The sequence below is a fragment of the Gekko japonicus genome, unplaced genomic scaffold (genome assembly GCF_001447785.1).
Source record: "Gekko japonicus isolate JY-2015 unplaced genomic scaffold, Gekko_japonicus_V1.1 scaffold623, whole genome shotgun sequence".
In the NCBI taxonomy this organism is placed as follows: Eukaryota; Metazoa; Chordata; class Lepidosauria; order Squamata; family Gekkonidae; genus Gekko; species Gekko japonicus.
Window position 1 is genome coordinate 796,131 of NW_015174293.1, and position 22,017 is coordinate 818,147.

Genomic DNA, 22,017 nt, shown 5'->3' on the forward strand with positions numbered 1-22,017 from the left:
GGTATCAGATTGATCTAATTTCTGTGCACTGAGGACAAGCAAGTCCTAGGTTACAAACTGAACTCTCCAATGCAAGAACAAGATGCATTGGCTTTAGGAGGTGCTATTGTCACGAGAAAATAAAAAGGTTTCAGTTTTGTTTTTGCATGTGGGTGGGTATTCTGTTTGTAATAATTGTTTGGATACACTATATTTTTAATATGCTAGTTGTGATAATTTCATGCCAAGTAAAAATGTCCATAGTCATATTTTATGTTCCTAAAGTAACAGAATGACTTGCAATCTAGGAAAGACAAAAGAAATGCTAATGTAGCATTTTTTTCAATTTTCCCGAAAATTTCTGTTTCCCCCCCCCGAAAAAAACTGGGAAAAACCCGGGGTTTTTTCCGAGCTTCAAAATTTCCGGAAATGTTACATCTCTAGGTGCGTCGCTTTAGGCCCTCTTGCGCCCGTGCTATATCCAGTTCAGGATGAATTTTAGCTTTCCTGTAGGAAGGGCCCGTTTGGCTGGCTAAAGGCCTCGTTGTGTCGTCCCTCCCCCCCCCCCAACTTCTCCAGAGCCCGGCCTTAAACCTGGCAGAAGAATGCGACACCTCCGCTGTGACGGCCATGATCCAGTCTCACCTCCCAGCAGCTTATCTCAAGGAAGACATTGGGGGAGAGCTGGTCTACGTGCTCCCCCAATTCAACAGCAGCGTGTCTTCGGCCTATCAGTCCCTCCTGAAGAGCCTGGACAACGGAGCGAGTGACCTCCATATCGGCTGCTACGGGATTTCAGACAGCACCGTGGAAGAGGTGGGCGGCTCGGTCCCCTGGGGCCCAGATGTTGCACAGCTGGCACAGATGGCGGAATTCTGTGAACTGTGGACACGGGAGGTGGGGAGGGAGCTGTCCCGGTGCTCCTCTCTGGGCATCCCTCCCAAGGGAAGATTTCCCCAAGGCCCCTCCTCCTCCTCCCCCCCACTTCCCCCCTTCTGTTTAGAGGGAGGCCCAGGGAGAGGGATGTGTGTCCACCAGCAGGCCCCAGTGGGGCTGGGAGGGCCTGCCAGTTGCCTGCCTGTGCCCCCTTCTCCAGGAGAGAGTGTGTGTCCAGTAGCACACAAGAGAGCCAGTTGGGTGTCGTGGTTAAGTGCAGGCGGACTCTACTCTGGGAGAACCGGGTTTGATTCCCCACTCCTCCTCCACTTGCACCTGGCTGGATGGCCTTGGCCAAGCCGTAGTTCTGACAAGAGCTGTCCTTGAAAAAGAGCCGTTTCTCTCTCAGCCCCACCTCCCTCACAGGAGGTGTCTGTCGTGGGGAGGGGAAGGGAAAGGAGTTTGTCAGCCGCTCTGAGACTCCCTTGGGTAGTGAAGGGCCCAATATCATCATCATCATCTTCTTCTTCTTCTTCTTCTTCTTCTTCTTCTTCTTCTTCTTCTTCTTCTTCTTCTTCTTCTTCTTCTTCTTCTTCTTCTTCTTCTTCTTCTTCTTCTTCTTCCTCTTCCTCTTCCTCTTCCTCTTCCTCTTCCTCTTCTTCTGGGGGGGGAGGCGCTGTGGGAGACCATTTTGCCCATGGCCCCACACCATCTAGCGCTGGCCCTGGTGCCACTTGTGGAGTGAAACTGCTCGCACCTCGGTGTGCCTTGCTGGGCAGCAGGCAGGTCCACCGCTCCACCACGACAGTCCTCTCGGGACATGGGGCCGGCCGCTTGAAATCCTTTCCCCCGAAAGCCCCTTCTCTGAGGCGACCCCCACGCCGTGTCCTCGCCCCTGCTCCCTCCCCTCCCCGCCCCTCCCTGAGTCTCCGCCCGGGTTGGGGCTCCTCCTCACACCTTCCCCCTCTCTAAGCAGAGCTGGAGGACTTGAGTGCGTTTGTTCAAAGGAAAGGCCGATGGAAACGCGGATGCCCTGTGGTTTTTGCTCCTCAGGTGTTTCTCAATTTGACCAAAGACTTGTCAGAAGGTGATCCAGCGGATTCGGAGCCGCCCCAAGAGAAGCCCGGCTGCCCTCTGGAGAACGATGAGATGTCCCTGAACTCCGACAACTTCACAGAAAGAGATGGTAGGATTGTTGTCCAGGACGAGGTCCCAGGCAAAGCTCCCTCTAAGCTGCGGAGTCCTGTGGACAAAAATTCTGCTTTGTGAGCTCCTGGCATTAAAGTTGTGAGCGAGCGATTTGGCTGCAGCATAGATCAGTTTGCTCTGGAGCCCCATCCTTCCTGGGCGAAGACAAAAATGTGTGAGCCAGAGGCTAAAAAACCGTGAGCTAGCTCACACTCACTCAGCTTAGAGGGAACACTGTTCCCAGGTGGGCAAAGGATGAGAAGCATTGGCTCCTGCCGTTGTCTGGGCTGGAAGGAGGAGGGCAGGGGTATTGCGAGGGAAGCCCCCCCCCGTGGCTGAGTGTGAGGAGGACCCTTGGGAACACACACACACACGGGAGTGCTTCCTCCCCTCAGTCAATCCAGAAACCTGGCTGGCCCCTCTCAGACCATTCCTGCCTTGCTCCTGTTGGCCCGGAACACGGAGCCTCAGGTCTCTTAAGGAAAGGCTCAGCCCAAAAGACTGGAAGAAATGGCGCATACGCTATAGCTTGATAGTTTTCAAGAACAGATGAAACAAACACTTCAGACTATTCCAGGTCACTTCCCTGGCCATTACCACCCGCAGGCCCGCAGGCCAAACTCTTAAAGGAAGCCGTCCAGGGGGTGTGGGCTCACCAGTGGCCCTGGGGAGGAGACCTGCCTCGCTGCATCTTTGGGACTCAAAACTGAGTTTTGGGGCCAAAGCCCCAAGTAGGGGCAAACCTACTGGCAGCCTCTGGCTTCTAAGTGCCACCTCTCGGCAGAGGTTCACGTTCCGTTCCCTCCCCATCCTTCTCATGGCCCGGGTTGTCAGCTGATGACTGCCAGCCAGTGGGAGCACGGAGGGTGGGAGAGAGGAAGGATGCCCTGCTGGCACTCCAGTGCAACCTCACTTCCTGCAAATACCTGGAAGTGATGTCACATTGGAGCTGGGACATCGGTGTCTGGTCTTACCATAGAGTTCACTGCCACAGGAAGTGGTGGCGGCTACAAGCATGGACGGCTTCAAGAGGGAATTAGATAAGCATATGGAGCAGAGGTCCATCAGTGGCTATTAGCCACAAGGTATAGATAGGGGCTCTGGGGCAAGTGATGCTCTGTCATCTTGGTGCTTGGGGGGGGGCAACAGTGGGAGGGCTTCTAATGTCCTGGCCCCACTGGTGGACCCCCTGATGGCACTGGTATTTCTGGCCACTGTGTGACACAGAGTGTTGGACTGGATCGGCCTTTGGCCTGATCCAACATTGGCGTCTGTTATGTTCTCTTATGTTCTTAGAGTTTAGCCCGAAACCTAGAGTGTTGTGTCGACAGCAGGCCAGAGATGTGACATCACTTCTGGGTTTTTGCTGAAGTTTGCACTGAGGTGCCAGCGCAGCCCAGTTTTTGAAGCCATTCCCCCCACACACACACTGGTCCTCAGTGGGCTGGTGGGCCAAAGAGAGGGAGCCCAGGAGGTCTCCCTGCTCATCACGACCGCCCTAACTCGTAAGAATCGGGAACAGGGTGCCCAGCCTGCTTCTTTTCTGAGGCCACCTCTTGTGATGAGCAGGTGTCTTCTGTTGGCACTCCCGTTGGCCCAGTGGAGGCTGGATGGGTGGCTGCTGCGTCCCCTCTTCTCACTTCCTTGAGGGAAGGCAAAACTCACGGGATGTGGTCATTTGACCGTTTCTAGGACATTATGGAGGTCGATCTGTAGGTCGTTTCAAGAACGTCATGGAGGTCGATCTGCACGACTTGCAGCTCTCAGAATTGTAGGGAGCCAGGAATGGCGTATCCTAACCAATTTGGGGGGTGGGGGGGGGTCCTTACCGCAGAGCCATTGGGACGGCTTCTGATCTGGCTGCAGTGCCCACTGTTGGTTCAGCTGTACCAAGCCTCCCCCATCTCCCTGGCTTGTGCTGTCATGCAGAACCCAAAGTACAGGGAGCAGCTTGTGGGAAAAGGGGTGACTGGTGGCTTCTCCAAAAACCAGTGGTCCACTTGGACCTCTTTGGCCCTGTGTGCTTTCTCAGACCCATGTGCAGCCCTGGGTTCCGTTCCTGGGCCATGCACCCTGCAGGCATGAGGGAGAAGCCTTTTGAGCTCTCTGTTGGGTGGCCGGCCGGCCAAAGGGCTTGACAATTCTGTCCAGCCCTGGGGCTGCTGTTACATTTGTTTGGTGCAGTGGTTAAGTGCGCGGACTCTAATCTGGGAGAACCGGGTTAGATTCCCCACTCCTCCACTTGCTCCTGGCTGGATGACCTTGGGCAAGCCGTAGTTCTGACAAGAGCTGTCCTTGAAAAAGAGCAGTTTCTGTCAGAGCTCTCTCAGCCCCACCCACCTCTCAGGGTGTCTGTTGTGGGGAGGGGATAGGAAAGAAGGTTGTAAGCCGCTCTGGGACTCCAAGTGAAGGGCGGGGTATAAATCCAATCTCCTCCTCCTCCTCCTCCTCCTCTTCTTCTTCTAAAACAGAAAGGCAGGTTTCCCAGAGAGGCGGCACAGAAATGTTCTGAATAATACCCCCCCACACACACACATGCAGTCTGTGATGTGCCAGGGTGGTGGTGGAGGGCAAAGGATATCCCTCACATTCCTCTTCTGACCCGCAGACCAGGCGCTGGTCAAGTCCAAGAAGCAGAACAACTTCGGCCTCTTGCTGAGGAAGGCCGCCGCCTTGTTCGCGAAGAGGTTTCACCACACCCGGCGCAACGTGAAGGGCTTCATCGCGCAGGTCATCCTCCCCGTGCTCTTTGTGACGGCCGCCATGGGCCTCGGCACCCTGAGGACAGAGGTGGCTGAATACCCGGCCCTCCACCTCTCGCCTTCCCTCTACGGGGACTTCGGCCAGGCTGACTTCTTTGGGTAAATATCCTGTCGTGGGACTGGGACAAGCATTTGCCTCTTCACCCCCCCTTTTATGCGGCCAATAATAGCCTTGTGCTGGACAGTCCAAGGACCTTAACGGGGTGCGTGTTAGGGGGACTGGTGGAGAGAGAAATGGAAATGACGATTTGGGGCAGTGGGGTGGGAAAGTGTTTCTAGGGGGACTGGCTGGGGGAGGAAATGCCTTGTTTGGGGCAAGAGGCTTAATTGGAAGGGGGAGGGGGGAAAGCCTGGCTCGGGCAGCCCACCAAAGTCATTCCCATGTTTTCCTGCCAGCATGCAGTTCTCAGCGGTCAACTTTTCACTGCTGTTTAAATTCTCCTGAATTTCAATAACAAGTCAGGCTTTAGCACGTTTCTGCAGATGGAAAACAGGGTTTCAGTGAGTCTTCCTGCGCACAGGCTGTGTGTGCCCTGGACCCCCCAAAGTGCTTTTCTAGCGCAAGGGAATCTACAGAGTCTGGGTCCACAAATCCTCCAGCACCGTTACGGTGCACTGGATTTCACAGTACTTCTAGAGTGCCTGCTCTCAGACAGAAACGCCCTCTGCTGAGACAGACATCTCTGAGGGTCTAGAAACTGGATTATGAAACGAAAACTGACAGCTGAAACAGGACTTCTGAACAGTGCTGCTGCGTCCGCGGAATTCCTTCCAGATAAGCTGTCTGAAGGTGACTGCTTTCAGGATCACGGCCTCAAATTTTCAGAAGGCAAAGAATTTAAGCTATTATAGAACTTTGGATGCAGTAGTCATCGGTGCACAAATGCTCGTATTTCATGGCAAAATTCTGCCGTGCTTTACTGGACTGGGAGGCTTCTGCGCGGTTGGCCCCTTGGGCCTGTTCCATGCCGCCTGCCTCCTACCCTGTCTCCGAGGAAAGTGTCGCTAACCACCACCACCCCTCCTGCTCCCCCCCTTTCTTTTTGAACCTCTAGGAACTATAACAAAAGCACTGAGCCTCTGGTTGCCTCCTTGCTCGCTTTCCCTGGAGTGGACAGCACGTGTCTGAACAGAAGCAGCCCGTGAGTACTTCTTCCCCATCTAGGATGGGCAAAGCACCCCAATCGAGAGTCATCTGTAGGGATGGGCATAGGCTGGGAAAATGTGGTTTGGTTACTGGTTTGTGGCGCGCCCAGTCCGTGAGCCACAAACTGTCACAAACTTTCAGACACCGAACCAGTTCTGTTCGTGAGGTTCGTGGCGTGGTAGAATGGCCCCTGTCTGCTAGAGACACCAGACTTGGAGGGGATTATCCAGATGCTTCTCTCTGCCTGTCCACCAACTTTGGTGAGGATTGGATCTCGGGGGTCCAAGTTATGGCCCCCCAAAGAAGGTGCCCCCAGGAACATGCTTTTGAGGGAAATGACAGGTGCAGGAGGTTCCAGGGTGTACAGAATGGACTCTGTGCAAGCTGGAGACATCAGAGCCACAGGGCGTCTCTGGCTCAATCTGGCTGATGTGGGGCTGGGGTGGGGGTGGGATGGCAGGAGAGGGGAGGGGCTGCTTAACCCTTTCCCTCCCTGCCCCTCCCTCAGCTGCTCTGGGAAGAGAAAGGGAATCCACATTTTTATTTTATTTTTTGCCCTGTGGCAAGTTGGAGTGGACAGATGGCAGGCGATGAAGGGATGAAGCAGCCCACATACTGGCCCTCACCCCCTGAGGGAGCATGCCAAAAGTGTTCAGCTTTCTAGTGGAGCCTCGGGCATGTTGACTTCGGAGGGACTCCGTCCTCAGAGGGCTTACGGCCACGCAGCCCAGTCCCCTGTGCCCCTCTGCTCAGAGATCAGGACCACTCCGCCCAGTGCCGCTTCCTCCCAGGGAAATGTGCTGCACCTCCTCAAGGCCTCCCCATCCAGAGAGGCAGGAGGGCCTCATTCCCGCCAGCAAATTCTTCCCTCCAAAGTGGGGGAGGGGGGAGGGGGCAGGGAGAAAGGGACGGCCTTCCGAGGGGTCTGTGGCCAGAGGGTGGCTGCTTATTCTTCAGTGGATGGAGCATGTCTAGGATGCCTTGGGCGTGGACCGTACACAGTTTATCAGCTGTCCCGTTCATAGTTTACCCCTGCAGGGCCTCCTCCGAACACGGCCCTCCCTTCTGCCTCGGTGACCATGTTGTGGTGCTGATGGTGATTTCCCGTCTCCCTGGCAAGGGAATGGGAAGGAGTCCTTGTCACAGTTCAGTAACCAGAAAGAGCAGCAGGCACCCCTTGGAAAGCCCCGCCCCCGCTAGGGATTTGGCACCACCTTGCTGTGCGCGTGTGTTGTGTGCCCACCTGCCGGGAAACATCCGATCTCTTTCAGAGGCTGTTTCGAGGGAGACCCCGCCCCCGCTAGGGATGTGGCACCGCATTGCTCTGCGCGTGTGTTGTGTGCCCACCTCCCGGGAAACATCTGATCTCTTTCAGAGGCTGTTTCGAGGGAGATGTGCCTGGGGAGTGGCTCTTCAGTGGGAACCAGAGCGCCCAGTATTCTGCCTGCAACTGCACAGATGACAAACAGGTACTGCTCCCCGAGGTCTCGATGAGATGGTGGAACCGGCTTTAGGGACTGGGTGTTCTCAAGAGCTGCTTCCCATGGGGAGGATGGGATAAGCTCTGGAACGGAAGCCTCATCTTCCTGGGTCATGGACCCAGATCCCCCTTAGATCTGCAGACCGTCACACGGGGCACCAGGGAAGGTCGTTTCATGCTTGCCACCTCCCTTAACTAGCACCTGTCGACGGTGTGAGCAGATTGGCTTCTTTTTAATGTGATAAGAGTTCACGGAAACCAAAGAGCCCAGTGAGGCTCAATGCTGCCGCACACGCCAGAGGCTGCTGCCTCCACCAACCCACAAGGCTGGATTTCCCGGACTCAAGTGCCTCCGCAGCCCAGTCAGACTGTCACATCATCCACGCTTCTCGGAACCACGAGGAAGCCCAAGGGCAGCACTTTCGGGGGAGGGAGCAAGAGAGACGGATGGCTTTATCAACCAATACACAGGCAGAGCAGAGGTGGAGGGAGGCCAAGCGGCAGACCCGCTGTGCCAGAGCCAATCCCTGGGAGCCAGGGGGAGTTCCTGCACCCCCAGGGCGCTCCCATCAGCTCGCCAGCACCTCACTCTGCCTGCTTCCCAAGTGGAGGGGCCAGTTGACCTGTTCAGGGGTGCCCAGGTCCCCATGGTGGGCTGCCCGCTAACGTGACCTGGGAGCTCCGTGCTTGGGGCTTAATTCCCTGGCATGCACAGGACCCATTTGGATCAGGACCCCGGGGGTGGGTGGGCAGGGAGCCGCCTGACCCCCAGGGAGGGGTGGAAACGCATGCGTGGCCATGAGTCCGTGCACAGCCACAGGGTCTGTGGGCGAGTGAGGAGCCTCCGCTTTGCAGGCAGAAGGTCCCAGGTTCGAACCCTGTCACCCCTAGTGGGGAGGATCCGGCAGGAGGCAACCTGGAAGACCTCTGCCTGGAAGCCAAGAGATCTGCTGCCAGCCAGAGTAGACAGGCCCTGATGGTTCCGTGGCCTGATTCAGCAGTGGTCCTGCGTTGTCCCTGACTGTGTCTGCCATGTAGGCTTTTGCCACGTGACTCAACACTCAGGCCGTTCGCTCTTCACACAGAGGCACTCTTGTGCTTCCTCGCTCCAGCAGGGAGGAGAGTCACCCCCTTCCGGCTCTGACGTGTCCTTGGACGGAGCCATTTCCCAACCGTTAAGGCCCATGGGGGCAAGATCCGTTGTCATCAGGGGTCATTTCGTAGAAAAAGAGGTGCAGGAACTCATTCGCATAACTCATTAGTATAACTTATTTGCATATGCCACACCCCCTGACATCACCGGAAGTGTGTCAGAAGGCAACACCCACTGCAACTTACCTGGCTGCTTCTTGCTCCTCGTGGCCCAGCGCAGCTGGGAGCAGGGGGTGGGGCTTGTTGCATGTGCCCGCCCCCTGGGCTCTTTACTGGCGGAGCTCCACTCCTGTGCGCTCCCGCAGGAAATGACCCCTGGTTGTCATCCAGAAGCATTCCTATTCCCCCAGGCATGCCGCCGTAGACCAAGCCCATAGGACAGATCCATTCACAGTAACCAGATTCCAAACTCACAATAGTATGTGTGTTTACTCAAATGTCAGTCCCATTCAATGCGGTGGAACCTGTAGTGACGGTGCATGCTGCCATGTATGTGCATTCTAGCCCCACCCTTCCTTCCCAGGCCCTCCGGGGGCATCACACCAGGCTCTCCCTTTCGAGGTCTGCGTGGTTAGTGGTCTCACGGCCAAATCCCATCATCCATGCCTACCGGTTCCAGTGGGGCTTAACCCCAAGGAAATGCGCACAGGAGGTTTGCACTGGAGGGTCCGGAGAGACTTCCTGTGCTGAGATGTGGCCTCCAGTCTCTCCGGTGCCACTTGGCTGCTCTCGGCCAAATGAGGGTGCAGGCAGGGGGGGCTTGCAAGGGACCTCCTGCCCAGGCCGCACCCCCTCCCCCCAATGCTGCCCTCGCCTTCCCCAGGACAACGCAAGAGCTACTCCATTCTCAGAGGGTTTTGGGCTACTTAGATGGCTTGCTAGCGGCCACATTGACCTCCACTGCACGTGTGTCTCACTGGAGAGGACAGTCAGTACTTTAATGTGCTTGGCTGGCTTGGATCAGCACAGAAGAAGAGTAAATGCTCAGTGGAAATGGGGGTGGGGGTGGAAAGGGCTGTCCGGTTGCAGCCAACTACAGGTGACCAGTGTTCCCTGAGTTAGTGCGAGCTGGCTCACTGTTTTTTAGCCTCTGGCTCACACATTTTTTGTCTTAGTTTGGTGTCGTGGTTAAGTGCACGGACTCTAATCTGGGAAAACCGGGCTTGAGTCCCCACTCCTCCACTCGCAGCTGCTGGATGGCCTTGGGCAAGCCGTAGTTCTGTCAGAGCTGTTCCCCCAAGGACAGTTCTGTCAGAGCTCTCTCAGCCCCACCCACCTCCCAGGGTGTCTGTTGTGGGGAGGGGAAGGGAAAGGACTTTGTAAGCCGCTCTGAGACTCCTTTAGGTAATGAAGGGCCATGGGGTATAAACCCAATCTCTTCTTCTTCTTCTTCTTAGCTCAGGAAATAGGGCTCCAGAAGAGCAAACTAATTGACGCAGCAGCCAAATTGCTCACTCACAACTTTCATGCCCGTAACTCACAAAGTAGATTTTTTGCTCGCAAGACTCCACCACTTAGAGGGAGACATATTGCAGGTGACCCCATAGGGAGGGTTTTTGAGGGGAAAAGGCGTTCAGAGGGGTGGTCTGCCGTTGCCTGCCTCTGCCTAGTGGCCCTCAACTTCCATGGTGGTTTCCCACCCAAACACAAACCTGAGCTGACCCTACTTGACTTCCAAGATCTGACAAGGTCAGGCCAGCCTGGGCCAGCCTGGTGAGGGCAAAAAGGAATAGAAGTCTGCAATTGCTTTAATGACTGGGATATTTGGCTAATATAGCAGCGTTTCACCCAGTCATGGAGGCGTGATCCTGAGTGCAGCAAATAAATCTCCCAAGACGTATATTGCAAAAAAAAAAAAAAAAAAAAAGGGTAAACTTACATTTATTCAGGTAGATCCAGTTCACGTTCAGGTTGCCGTCGAAAGGAGAGAGAGAGAAGCCTAATCTAAAGAGTCCTTTCCCCTGTCACAAATGGCCAGCTTGTCCGGCATCCTGTGTGTGGGAGTGTGAGGGCAGCGCCTCTACAGGAGAGACCTACGGAGCCATGTGTCTCCATGGAAGGCCATGAGGAGAGAGGGAGAGATGACAAAGGGAGAGGGAAAGAAAAAAAAACGGGGTCAGAGGGCAGCTCCCAGGTTAAGGAGGTAGCACACTTAGAGTGATGTAGCACCCCCCCCCCAATGTCCAGACATGCTGAGTTGCTCAGTCCAACCATAATTTTGTAAGAAACTGACAGAGACATTTACGATGTTATCATTCTCTTTTTAAATGTACGAGTTATAGGGTACAGTATACTGACCAGTTGCCCATTTCAGGAAAATAGGGGGAATTTTATATGTAACTATCTCTTCTTATGTGTGGCAGGTTTTTTAAACATTTTATTATCTTCTTTTTTTAGACTTGCCCAAAGGTTGATTTTGTTCCTCCTCACAAAAGAACTTTCTCATCCCGGGCAATTTATAACCTCACTGGACATGATATAGAGGCATACCTTCTAATGACTGCCAAGGAGTTTGTGCAGAAGAGGTACCAACGCTTCCTTTCTCTGTCCTCACTAACCTTCACCCTGTCTAGTAGCATCGGAAACGTTTGATTCCCCCCCTATTTTTATAATACTCTGTGCCATTGTCCATCGTTGAAGCTAATTTATAAGTGTTTGATGCCTGCATCTATTTGAGACAAGGCTTTGATCCAAAGGGGCTTTTCCACGGATGTAATGGCATTTACACTAGACAAACAGCACTTCCACAAGTAGAGGGAGAGAGCGATTTTTGGTTATTTCCTCCTCCCGCTGCAGACACCCACTCTGCTCCCTGTACTGCTTGTAAGGGTCTGCTGCCCCCCCCCAGCAGAATTCCCCGGGAACTGCAGAAGGATGCAGGAAGTCTCGGTCCAGAATCTTCACTCCACTCCACTCGCAGTACTTCGGATCCAACCTTAAGCCATTCGGATATAATAACAAGCCATGGGTAGTCATTACAGGAACAAGCATCAGAAATTCTTGAGCTCTTGCCCTCTCCTTTCCCTGTCACTGGGAACTGAAAGCTTCCACTTTCCCAACAAACCAGACTATTTTGTTTTGCTCAGACCAGACTAAATGATGCACAGTGATTTCCCCCCCTCTTCCCTGAAGACTAGAATTGGCTTGGAATCCTGGTTTGTAGGCAAGAAAACAAATGATTTTTTTCATGTTGTCCAGTTCAAAGGGAGAGGGGCAAGAATGTGCAAGACGGAAGCTTCAGAGTCTCATTCCCATAATGATAAACCCAGGTTTATTGTTACATCAGGATTCAGCCTGTGGCCTTAATCAGAGGTCAGGATAAACTATGGTTTGTTACTAGGTCTGAACAGTCAAGGCTTAACAAACCATGGTTTGTTGGTAAGTGTCAAATTATGATTTCAAACTAGGGTTTGTAGATTGTTTGTTAACTACAGCCAGCGTGAGCTGCGGTTTGACATTATGTTCTAATCACCAATATGTTGGTTGTTGGCGTGTGCAAGAATTCATGGATAGCCATTATGTAAGCAAGCGTGTCTGAAGTTTATGTGAAAGCACTGGCCTTGAGGTCTCTATAGGATCGTAGGAACCGGATGCCTGCTTTTTCTGAAGAAGGGAGCAGTGACTCACAGAAGCTGCCACGTATTTTGTTGGGCTCTTGCTCTTTTTTACTGCTACAGACAGACAAACATGACTACCCATCTTAATCGGGCCTTTCTTGCACAATCCTAAAACCATATATTCCATTTTGAATAAATGCTAAGAAACAACAGGTATATACAGAACAGTGTTTTCAACAGTCAGAGGCTAGAGATTAGCTTCCTGGGGCTCATGGTGCTTCTGACGCTGCTGCAAGTTTAAAACTTACCGTCCACGATACAACCCCCCCAGCAAGCCCCACGAAAGCAGGGTGTTCCTCAGCCAGCTCTCCGGCAGGCTGCCCTGTGTTCCTGGCACACAGCCCAAACGGCCCAGGCTCACAGATGCCGCAGATCGGCTCTGAAATTATAGGGATTGCAGCAAGGAAAGTTTTGCCGCAACGGTGGCCTCTCGCTTCAGATTCCTGGCGGAGGAATCTATCAGTGGCTTCTCGCCTTGATGATTGAAAGGCATGATTCACATGCAAAAGCAGTCTCTCCGAATCCCAGGGCTGATGGGGAACAGTCCAAGGAGGCTTGAGCCTCCGTGCCCTGCTCGTGGGCCTTCTGGGAACATCTGGTTGGCTGCTTTGTGAACCAAAATGCTGGACTCAACACGGCAGCCTGGCCAGAAAGAAGACTTCGAGCAATTCCTGCAAGGCTCTCTGAATGCAGCCTTGGGTTGGGGGCTAGAGGAAGGGAAGGTGGTTATTTGAATTTGGCAAGGAGGAGAAGCACAGAGACGGGCACCTCTCTTGGCAACCCCTGGACTGGTTCTCCCTGATCCCTGTCAGCTGGCCGATCTGTTCCTGATCTCCGTATGAGCCCTCCTCCCCAATACATTCAGATTGCCCCCACCCCAAGCGACCCCCTGGAGGAGTGCTAAGAAAGGAAACGGTGCAGGTGCACCCCCATAAACAGCCTCCAGTTACATGTCCATTTAGTCCTTTTAAGATATTCAGTTCTTCAATAAATGTTTTCATAGAAAAGAGCCAGAGTCCAGGAGCACCTTAAGGAGTAGCAAAATACGTGGCAGGGGCGGAGCTTTCGTGAGCACTTCTTCAGATAAAGCTAGAACAGGAGTCCATCTGTCCTTATGTCTTGGAGAACGGAGTGATTTCAGATGCCAAATGGCAATAGCAGGCAAATGACAATAGCAGGCGTGAATGGATTACGTGGGATAGGCAGAGGGGTAGTAGGCGTGGAGAAATCAGCTTTGGAGTTGAGACAGGAAACCGAGGTCTCAATTCAATCCAGGTGGATGCATTGTCTTGAGCTTTGTGATCATTGCTGGCACGTGAAGGCATAAATGAAATCAAACTAGAGGATGAGCAGGAGTTGGAACCTGAGATGGCCTGGCTGATGTCCCTGCCGGGTCCACTGATGGTCTTGCTAGGATCTACAGGAGAGCCAAGTTGGCATCCTGGTTTGTTTCAGGCCTTGGTACCGGAGCCCATGTGACTGCTAAGTAGTTTGTCATTGTGGGTGAGAAGTTGTTTTAGGTGACCCGTGCAGGCATAAATGAAATCACGCTAGAGGATGAGCAGGATTAGGAACCCTAGATGGCCTGGCTGATGTTGCTGCTGGGTCTGCCCCCTCCCTGTGTAAGGGAAGAGTCACTATCCAACATGGGTTGTAGGTCATCAATAAGGCGTTCAGGCTGATGTTGACATGAATGTTTTCATAGCTGGTTCTTGTTCTAAATTGGTTTCGGTGTCTGGTTTCCCAATGCCTGCTGGCAGTATTGTTTTCTAGGCTGTTATTTACCTTTAAGAGTAAATGGTGGCAGAGAAAACAAGGGGACGGAGTGCAGAGGAGATGCTCGTGTCCCCTAAGTGGCAAGAGGAGAACAAACAAAACCAACAACCAATCGATAAGGCGTTGAGGCTGATGTGGACATGAATGTTTTCATAGCTGGTCCTTGTTCTAAATTGGTTTCAGTGTCTGGTTTCCCAATGCCTGCTGGCAGTATTGTTTTCCAGGCTGTTATTTACCTTTAAGAGTAAATGGTGGCAGAGAAAACAAGGGGACGGAGTGCAGAGGAGATGCTCGTGTCCCCTAAGTGGCAAGAGGAGAACAAATAAAACCAACAACCCCCCCCACACACACCCCTGAATCACCACACACACCGTCCGCCACAGCTGTTAAACTATATGAGTCGTACCTGCCTCTGTGGCATATGTTGATTTATTACAGGGTAGATCTAAATGCTACGGCTTTGGACAGCCCGTGCTTCCTCAAGTGCTTTCCCCTCTTTCCAGGTATGGCGGCTGGAGCTTTGGGATGCCTCTGACGAGCAACCTCCAGTTCGACATCAACCCCGTCCCTGCGAACAGAACACTAACTAAGGTAAGCCGTGGAGGAGGCCTTGGTGTCCTTGTGGAGCAATAAACGCAAGTATTACGGCTTCCTTGCCAAGTATTATTAGCAGCCTTTTTGATACTAACTCCTGAGCAAAGCTGAGCCTTTGAGAGGGATATTTGCTAACAGCTGCTTCCCAGTTCCTACAAGAGGCACCTGAAGCACACATGTCTGGAATGGTCTGTCTGTGATATATGGACCCACATCATACAGACACAGGCGTGTCACGTGGTGCAGTCTGCCTTTCACACTGAGAGCCCAGGTGGATCACACTCTGTTCCGGCCATGCAACCCATGGGATGTGACACCTAACAAACGACAGAATCAGACTAGGATTACAGAAATGGGAAACAAAGCAAAAACATGAAAAACAACAGGCTGTCACCCGCCCTCCTCCCCAGTCACCGGCACAGGACCGCCCCCTGCCTCGTGCCTCTGCTCATGCCCAGGCGCTAGGCAAGCTCTGGCAGAGATGTTCATCCCCATTTTACCCTCTCCTGCTTCGGCTGTGAGGCCTGCTGATGTCAGTGGGGCTTGTTGTCAGACACAGAACCCAAGCCGTGCTCTTGCCCTCCTATGGGGCAGATCCAAGAGCCAGTTTGGTGTAGTGGTTGAGTGCGTGGACTCTAATCTGGGAGAACCGGGTTTGATTCCCCACTCCTCCACTTCCACCTGCTGGATGACATTGGGCAAGCCGTAGTTCTCTCAGAGCTGTCCTTGGAAAAGAGCAGTTCTTTCAGAGCTCTCTCAGCCCCACCCAGAAGAAGAAGAGAGAAGAGATTGGATTCATACCCCGCCCTTCACTACCTAGAGGAGTCTCAGCTTACAAACTCCTTTCCCTTCCCCTCCCCACAACAGACACCCTGGGAGGTAGGTGGGGCTGAGAGAGCTCTGACAGAAACTGCTCAGAACTATGGCTTGCCCTACCTCACAGGGTGTTTGTTGTGGGGAGGGGGAGGAGTTTGGAAGCCGCTCTGAGACTCCTCTGGGTAGTGAAGGGCCATGGGGTATGAATCCAATCTCTTCTCTCTTCTTCTTCTTCTTCTTCCACTGAACATAAAATACAGCAGGTTAGAAAAATACAGCTACGAGTAAGGGTCTGTTTGCTTCTTGTTGTCGTGCAGCAATGAGAATCCATTTAAATATTGAAGCATTTCACAAAATAGAGTAAAATCCATCCTGAAACTGGTGGGATGTTGAATTGCAATTAATCTCAGTTCCTCTCCTCTGTTTCTCCCTGTTTTGCTTTTGCCTCTGGAATGTCAACCTAGGTCTGGTACAATCCAGAAGGATATCACAGCCTCCCGGCCTTCCTGAACAGCTTGAATAACTTCATACTCCGAGCAAACTTGCCAAAGGAGAAGTCTTCCACCTATGGTAGGTGCTTGACGGCCCTCGGCAGCCCTGTTTGCTATGGCAAGGCAAGAGCCTTTGGTCTCAGTGCAGCACGGGACAAGGGATGGGCATGAACTGCACTTTTGCAGTTTGGCTCATGATTCGTGGCTGAACCACGAATGGAACCAGGAACTAATACGTCGGTTTGCAACTGGTTCATATTGGTTTGTGAGCCTTTCTGTTGCCATTTTGGTGGGGAGCAGAAAGCGAGGGGGCGGGGCACCAGGAAAGCCCCACTGCTATCTACCTGCCACCAAAAGCAGCGGGGAGCCAAAAAGATGGGTTTAAATGGCTCCAAGCCATTTAAACCCAGCGTTCTGCTCCCTGCCACTCAGCTGTTTTTCATAAAAAGCAGAAAGCAGGGGTTTAAATGGCTCAGGGCCATTTAAACCCCTGCTTTCTGCTCTTCACAAACTACTATGAACTGCCTTAAAATTTGTGGAAGTTTATGGCAGCTCTTCAGTTAGCGAATATCGCTTTGCGAACCACGAACCGGCCAAAATTCGTGATTAACTTTAATTTGTGTGATGATTCATGCCCAGCCTTATATAAGACACCTGGTTGCCAATCTCCAGGAAGTCCCTGGAGATCTCCTAGGATTACAACTGATTTCCAGGCAACAGCTGATCTCCAGGCGACCGTCCACCTGGAGACAAGGGGCCGGTTTGGAGTGTGGAACCTGTGGTATTATATCCCGTTGAAACCCCTCCCTTCCCCAAACCCATCCTTCTCAGGTTCCACCCCCAAAATCTTCAGGCATTTCCCAACTAGGGTTGCCAGATCCAGACTGGGGAACCATAGAGTTTTCCCTCAGATGACCGTGGCCCCGCCCCCAGTGTGCCCGGCGTGGATGCGTCACTTCCGGGTGACGCACACATCGGGGTGGGGTTCCCCCCGGGGCCAGATCCGCCGGCGGCGGGGAACGGGCCTCTGGGGCGGAGGTTTCCCCGCCCCCCGGGGGGACTTGGCAAGCCTATGAGCTAATAGCATAACAATTCACAATTCAATTCACAGACCTTTATTGGCATTACAGTACAAATCCAAATAAAATACACTGGGATCTGTAGTCAGAAATAACATCTCCTCCTAGAGGCCTGGTAGAGGAATTTTACTACTGATTCAATGATTTCACTCTTATTTGAGGCTAAAAGTATAAAGGTCTTACGATCCTCGGATCGCCCTCCAAAGGTAGCAGGAAAGGCTTTAAAAATACAGCACAAATATCATCATAAAATTTACAATGCAAAATAACATGATTGTTATCTGTAATCTCACTCATCCCACACGGACACAGCCTATCTGTATATGGAATTTTCTTAAATCTCCCATATAACACCATAGGTGGGAGCGCATTAAAACGGGCTGACATAAACGCCCTACGCAGATGAGGATCACACAAACAAGATAGGTATTCCGGAAGGGAAGGGCCAGATGAAAGCTCCCCGCGCACTGGGGGACAATGTCCAGGAGCCAGTTTTTTCAGTTCTTGTATCTCAATAAGTCTTTGCTTATTCAAGGCAAAGGCCAGGTTCTCCGAGAGTAAAACCATGTCATTCATGTTAAGTCCAATTACTGAAATTTTCTCCTCAATATAGGTCAACCAAGTTGTGAGCGAGCTATTTGGCTGCTGCATAAATCAGTTTGCTCTGGAGCCCTCCTTCCTGAGCTGAGACAAGCAATGTGTGAGCCAGGAGCTAAAAAACTGTGAGCCATCTCACACTAACTCAGCTTAGAGGGAACAGTGACCCCAGGTGGGACGGGGTCGGTGAGCCCGAATGAAGACAGACACGGCCGAGGGGAAAGTCCTCCTCCACACCTTTCAGGCTGCCAAAGCCCTTCCTGGCTCTGGCAAATCAATGACAGCTTAAGGACTCCTGAAATGGGCAGATCAAAGCAGGCTCTCTGTCCTTCCTGCCACTCGGAATAGGTGCCAGTCCTGCTTTTGAGGCCTGACGCGGGCGTCGTATATTTAAAAAGGCACATAAAAGAGCTTTTCCCCGCTGTCACTAAGCAAATCATAATGGCTTTAGACTTATGTATATTGTGCGGCTTCATCTTCCAAGCCTCCAAAAATACGTATTGAAATGGAAATTTTGACTTCTAGCCTAAGCTGCAGTCAAGAGAAAATGGCTTTATAGTGGAACATTACCAGCTTAGGCAAATGCCACCTCTTTTATTTCTGAGAGAAGAAAATGCTTTCTAGTTATTTGTACTTCATTGTTACAGACTAAAGAGTTTTTCTCATCCGTCAGTAGAGAGGGGGGAAAAGCCACAGCATTTAAGGGAGAACTTTTCTTTACAACGAACTGTGAGAAGCGTCTTGCGGCTCCGTCTCTTTTCTCCTCCTGTTCTTCTGCCTGCCTAACAGGCTGGAGGCCTACTTTTGAAAGGTCACCTACAATACATGAAACAACAAGGCATTCCCGCTAAAGAAACATATCCCTGGAAGAGTCCCCGATGGATGGGATTTAAGCACTGGCATCGTTCCCCTTCGTGTCTTCAGAGCAGTCCGACATGGAAACTGCGCATGTGCAGGCCGGCCTGCTTGTGTGTAGGCCTGCGCATGTGCAGCTCCCGTGTATACCTGTACTGAAGACACTCCATGAGCAACAATCACTGGTAAGCGCAAAGCTGTTTTTCCTTCGGCACGTGAAGCAGAGTCTCCAACACTGAGACACAGAGCCTTCAAGTCTCATTGGGGTCGGCTTCCATTTCGATGTAGAAAGTCAAGCAATAAATCTCACATTTTCCAAATCTTACTCTGCCCGGATAATGGTCTTAATCTTGGAGTATATTATCCTTTCAGTCTGAATCTGTCCCCCGTGCCGGATATAAAAGCCCAGAGAATGGGGCCAGGTACACCCACTGGACATTTTTCTACAGCATAAAAGCCCCAAATTAAGAAAAAATAACAACATTCGGAGCAAGACTGAGATTGCACAGTGCTTTGTTGTGAGTTCTCAGCCACTGTTTTAGGGAAGGGTGGAGGAGCTGCCCGGCAGGTAGAGCAGGTGCCCCCCGTTAGTAGCCCCCCCTCCCACTGCCACAGCTGCATGATCCAGGCAGAGAGAGGGAGGGGTGCTGAAGGTGGGTGGGCTGACCAGTGTGTGGGTGGCCCCAGACAGCAGGGGAAGGATGGGACCCCCCCATCCCCACCCCGTGTTTCAGAGGTCTCCTGATCGTAGTGATAACATTTGCATATCAGACCAGGCAATCAAAAAAACCTTTTTAAAAAATCACACCCTTCAACGCGTACTTTTGTTCTTTGTTTAGGTATTTCTGTTGTTGCTCATCCATACCCTGGTGGAGAGAGTCAGGAACAAGTCATGTAAGATGCGGCTTTTCTCTTTCCTCTTTCTAGAATTTGCTGGGGGGGGAGGGGGGAAGCACCGACTGATCTCTGATTATTCTTGGGCAGCCTCAAGACAGCATGGCCTGCGTTCCAGGGGGGGGGGGGACTGGCCAGCCGGTGGTCACCCACAGCCCCGTAGTAGAGTCTGTTTCTCGTTCAGTGCAGGGGCTGAGTGCAAACTGCTTCCCACTGCTGATCTTCTCGTGTGGCACCCTGTAGCACAGGAAAGCCCCGGGGTCTTCCCAGACGAGCGTCTTTCACACGGGACAGGGTTTTGTGGTTCCCCATTAAATATTTGAAAGGATGTCATTTGGAGGAGGGCAGGGAGCTGTTCTAGTTGGCAGCAGAGGAGAGGACTTGCAAGAATGGGTTTAAATGACACGCAGAAAGGGTATCTGCTGGATATCAGGAAAAACTTCTTCATGGTCAGAGTGGTTCAAAGGTGGAATCAGCTGCCCAGGGAGGTGGGGAGCTCCCCTTCACTGACAGCTTTCAAGAAGAGGCTGGATGAATATTTGTCAGAGATGCTTTAGGCTGGTCCTGCATTGGGCTTGGGGGGGGGCAAGAGTGGGAGGGCTCCTAATGTCCTGGCCCCACTGGTGGACCTCCTGATGGCCCCTGGTGTTTTTGGCCCCAGTGTGACTCAGAGTGTTGGACTGGATGGGGCTTTGGCCTAATCCAACATTGGCGTCTCTTATGTTCTTATGGGCAGGGGGTGGGACCAGATGGTCTGCGTGGCCCCTTCCAGCTCTGTGATTCTATGATTCTATCTTTAAGAGAAACTCTTTAAGAGAGAGAAGTGGGTATAAAAACCTCCTCTCCTCCTTCTTCTCCTTCACCTTCTGCTCCTTGTTATCAGGGCAGCAGAAGGAAGCAGACACAGGCTTCCCACTTGGGTCAGTGGCAGAGCGGAACCGAGGCTGCGTCTGGGGCAGGCGGAGAGGGATCTTCCTGCATCAGCTGCAGCCGGCATAAGAGAGGGAGTGGAGGAACTGGGCGTGGCACTCTCCTACCAAGAGCCGCAGGCAAGAGCAAGAGTCCAGGAGTGCCTTCAAGACGAACAACACTTGTGGCGGCAGGGGAGGAGCGGGCAGCGACTCACCAAAGCTCGTCTCCTGCCACAAATCCAGAGTCCCGTGGGGCACCTTTAAGACCAACCAAGGTTTATTCCAGGTAGGGGCTTTCGTGTGCCAGGCACACTTCCTCAGATACATCGGAATGGTGCGTAAGGTTCAGACTTACAGACAGGGAACTTAACGTGTAACATGATGATGTTTAAAATATGCAAAGTCCAAAATAACAAGCTAAGGTTATAAGGTCAATAGCAGATAAATGCCCAAAGGTGTTTTTTCTAATTGTGGGAAGAAAAGACATATTTGGACATTTATCTGCTATTCAGTCGTATTTATTGCTTTATAGCTTATAACCTTAGTTTGAACCTTACGCACCATTCCGATGTATCTGAGGAAGTGTGCCTGGCACACGAAAGCCCCTACCTTGAATAAACCTTGGTTGGTCTTAAAGGTGCCCCCACCGGACTCCGACTTTGTTCTGCTGCTTCAGACCCACACGGCTGTGACCACCTGGGTCTACCTGTCACACATTGTGTTAGTCTTCCAGGTGCTCCTGGACTCTTGCTCTTTTCTGCTGCTACAGATAGACTAACATGGCTGCCTGTCTCGATCGTACCAAGACGGAGTGCTAAAACTGTGACCGGCAAGTGCTGGGACTTCATCGGGTCCAGAGTGATCCATCGGGTGGCCTGAGCTCAAACTCCCTCAAGTCCATGGGCCAGCTAAAGGGGCCTGTGGCATGCCCAGGGATCCCTGAACCACCTGTGGAGAACTGTGGCCGTGACGCCCGCTAGATCAGGAGGATCAAATTGAACCTTATGAATAATATCTGTAAAAGAAAAGAGAGCCAGTTTGGTGTCGTGGTTAAGTGTGTGGACTCTAATCTGGGAGAACCGGGTTTGATTACCCACTCCTTCTCCACTTGCACCTGGCTGGATGACCTTGGGAAAGCCGTAGTTCTGACAAGAGCTGTCCTTGAAAAAGAGCAGTTTCTGTCAGAGCTCTCTCAGCCCCACCTGCACCTCACAGGGTGTCTGTCTGTTGTGGGGAGGGGAAGGGAAGGGAGTTTGTCAGCCGCTTTGAGACACCTTTGGGTAGTGAAGGGCCATGGGGTAGAAATCCAATCTCTTCTCTCATCTTCTTCTCTTAATTGAGAGAAAAATGCTTTCCCCCCCCTCAGGCTTAGCAGTCTCCTGGACATCATCGTCTCCATGTCTGTCCTGATTGGCTACTCCATCACAACTGCGAGTTTTGTGCTCTACGTGGTCAAGGAGCACCAGAACAAGGCCAAACAGCTGCAGCACATCTCGGGCCTCGGCGTGACCAGCTACTGGGTGACCAACTTCATTTACGACCTCGTAAGTAGCCAGTCCCTTAAACAGCAATGCCCACAGTGACATCTGGTGAATTCATTTTATTTTATTCATTCAATTTATACCCCGCCCTCCCCGCGAACGGGCTCAGCCTGGAAGTGCAGCCTGGGAATGGCATCACGTGAAGTATAACGTTCAGTGGGGCATTGAACTCACATTGATTTATGGTGTGTGGAATCTGTAAGGATTATGTTTTAAAATAAATAAATTAAAAATTAAAAAAATTAAATTAAAATATTTTAAA

General features: G+C 52.1%; 1 protein-coding gene across 1 annotated transcript in view; it reads left to right on the forward strand.

The window, feature by feature from the left end:
- Nucleotides 1-22,017, forward strand: part of ABCA12 (ATP binding cassette subfamily A member 12) — a 169,373-nt gene that overhangs the window by 124,099 nt on the left and 23,257 nt on the right. The window contains exons 33-42 of the mRNA XM_015424058.1: nucleotides 559-795; nucleotides 1,909-2,041; nucleotides 4,652-4,904; nucleotides 5,861-5,947; nucleotides 7,328-7,421; nucleotides 10,982-11,109; nucleotides 14,481-14,568; nucleotides 15,852-15,957; nucleotides 19,249-19,303; nucleotides 21,581-21,758. Coding sequence (XP_015279544.1) covers nucleotides 559-795; nucleotides 1,909-2,041; nucleotides 4,652-4,904; nucleotides 5,861-5,947; nucleotides 7,328-7,421; nucleotides 10,982-11,109; nucleotides 14,481-14,568; nucleotides 15,852-15,957; nucleotides 19,249-19,303; nucleotides 21,581-21,758 — 1,359 coding nt within the window. The remainder of the gene's footprint in view (nucleotides 1-558; nucleotides 796-1,908; nucleotides 2,042-4,651; nucleotides 4,905-5,860; nucleotides 5,948-7,327; nucleotides 7,422-10,981; nucleotides 11,110-14,480; nucleotides 14,569-15,851; nucleotides 15,958-19,248; nucleotides 19,304-21,580; nucleotides 21,759-22,017) is intronic.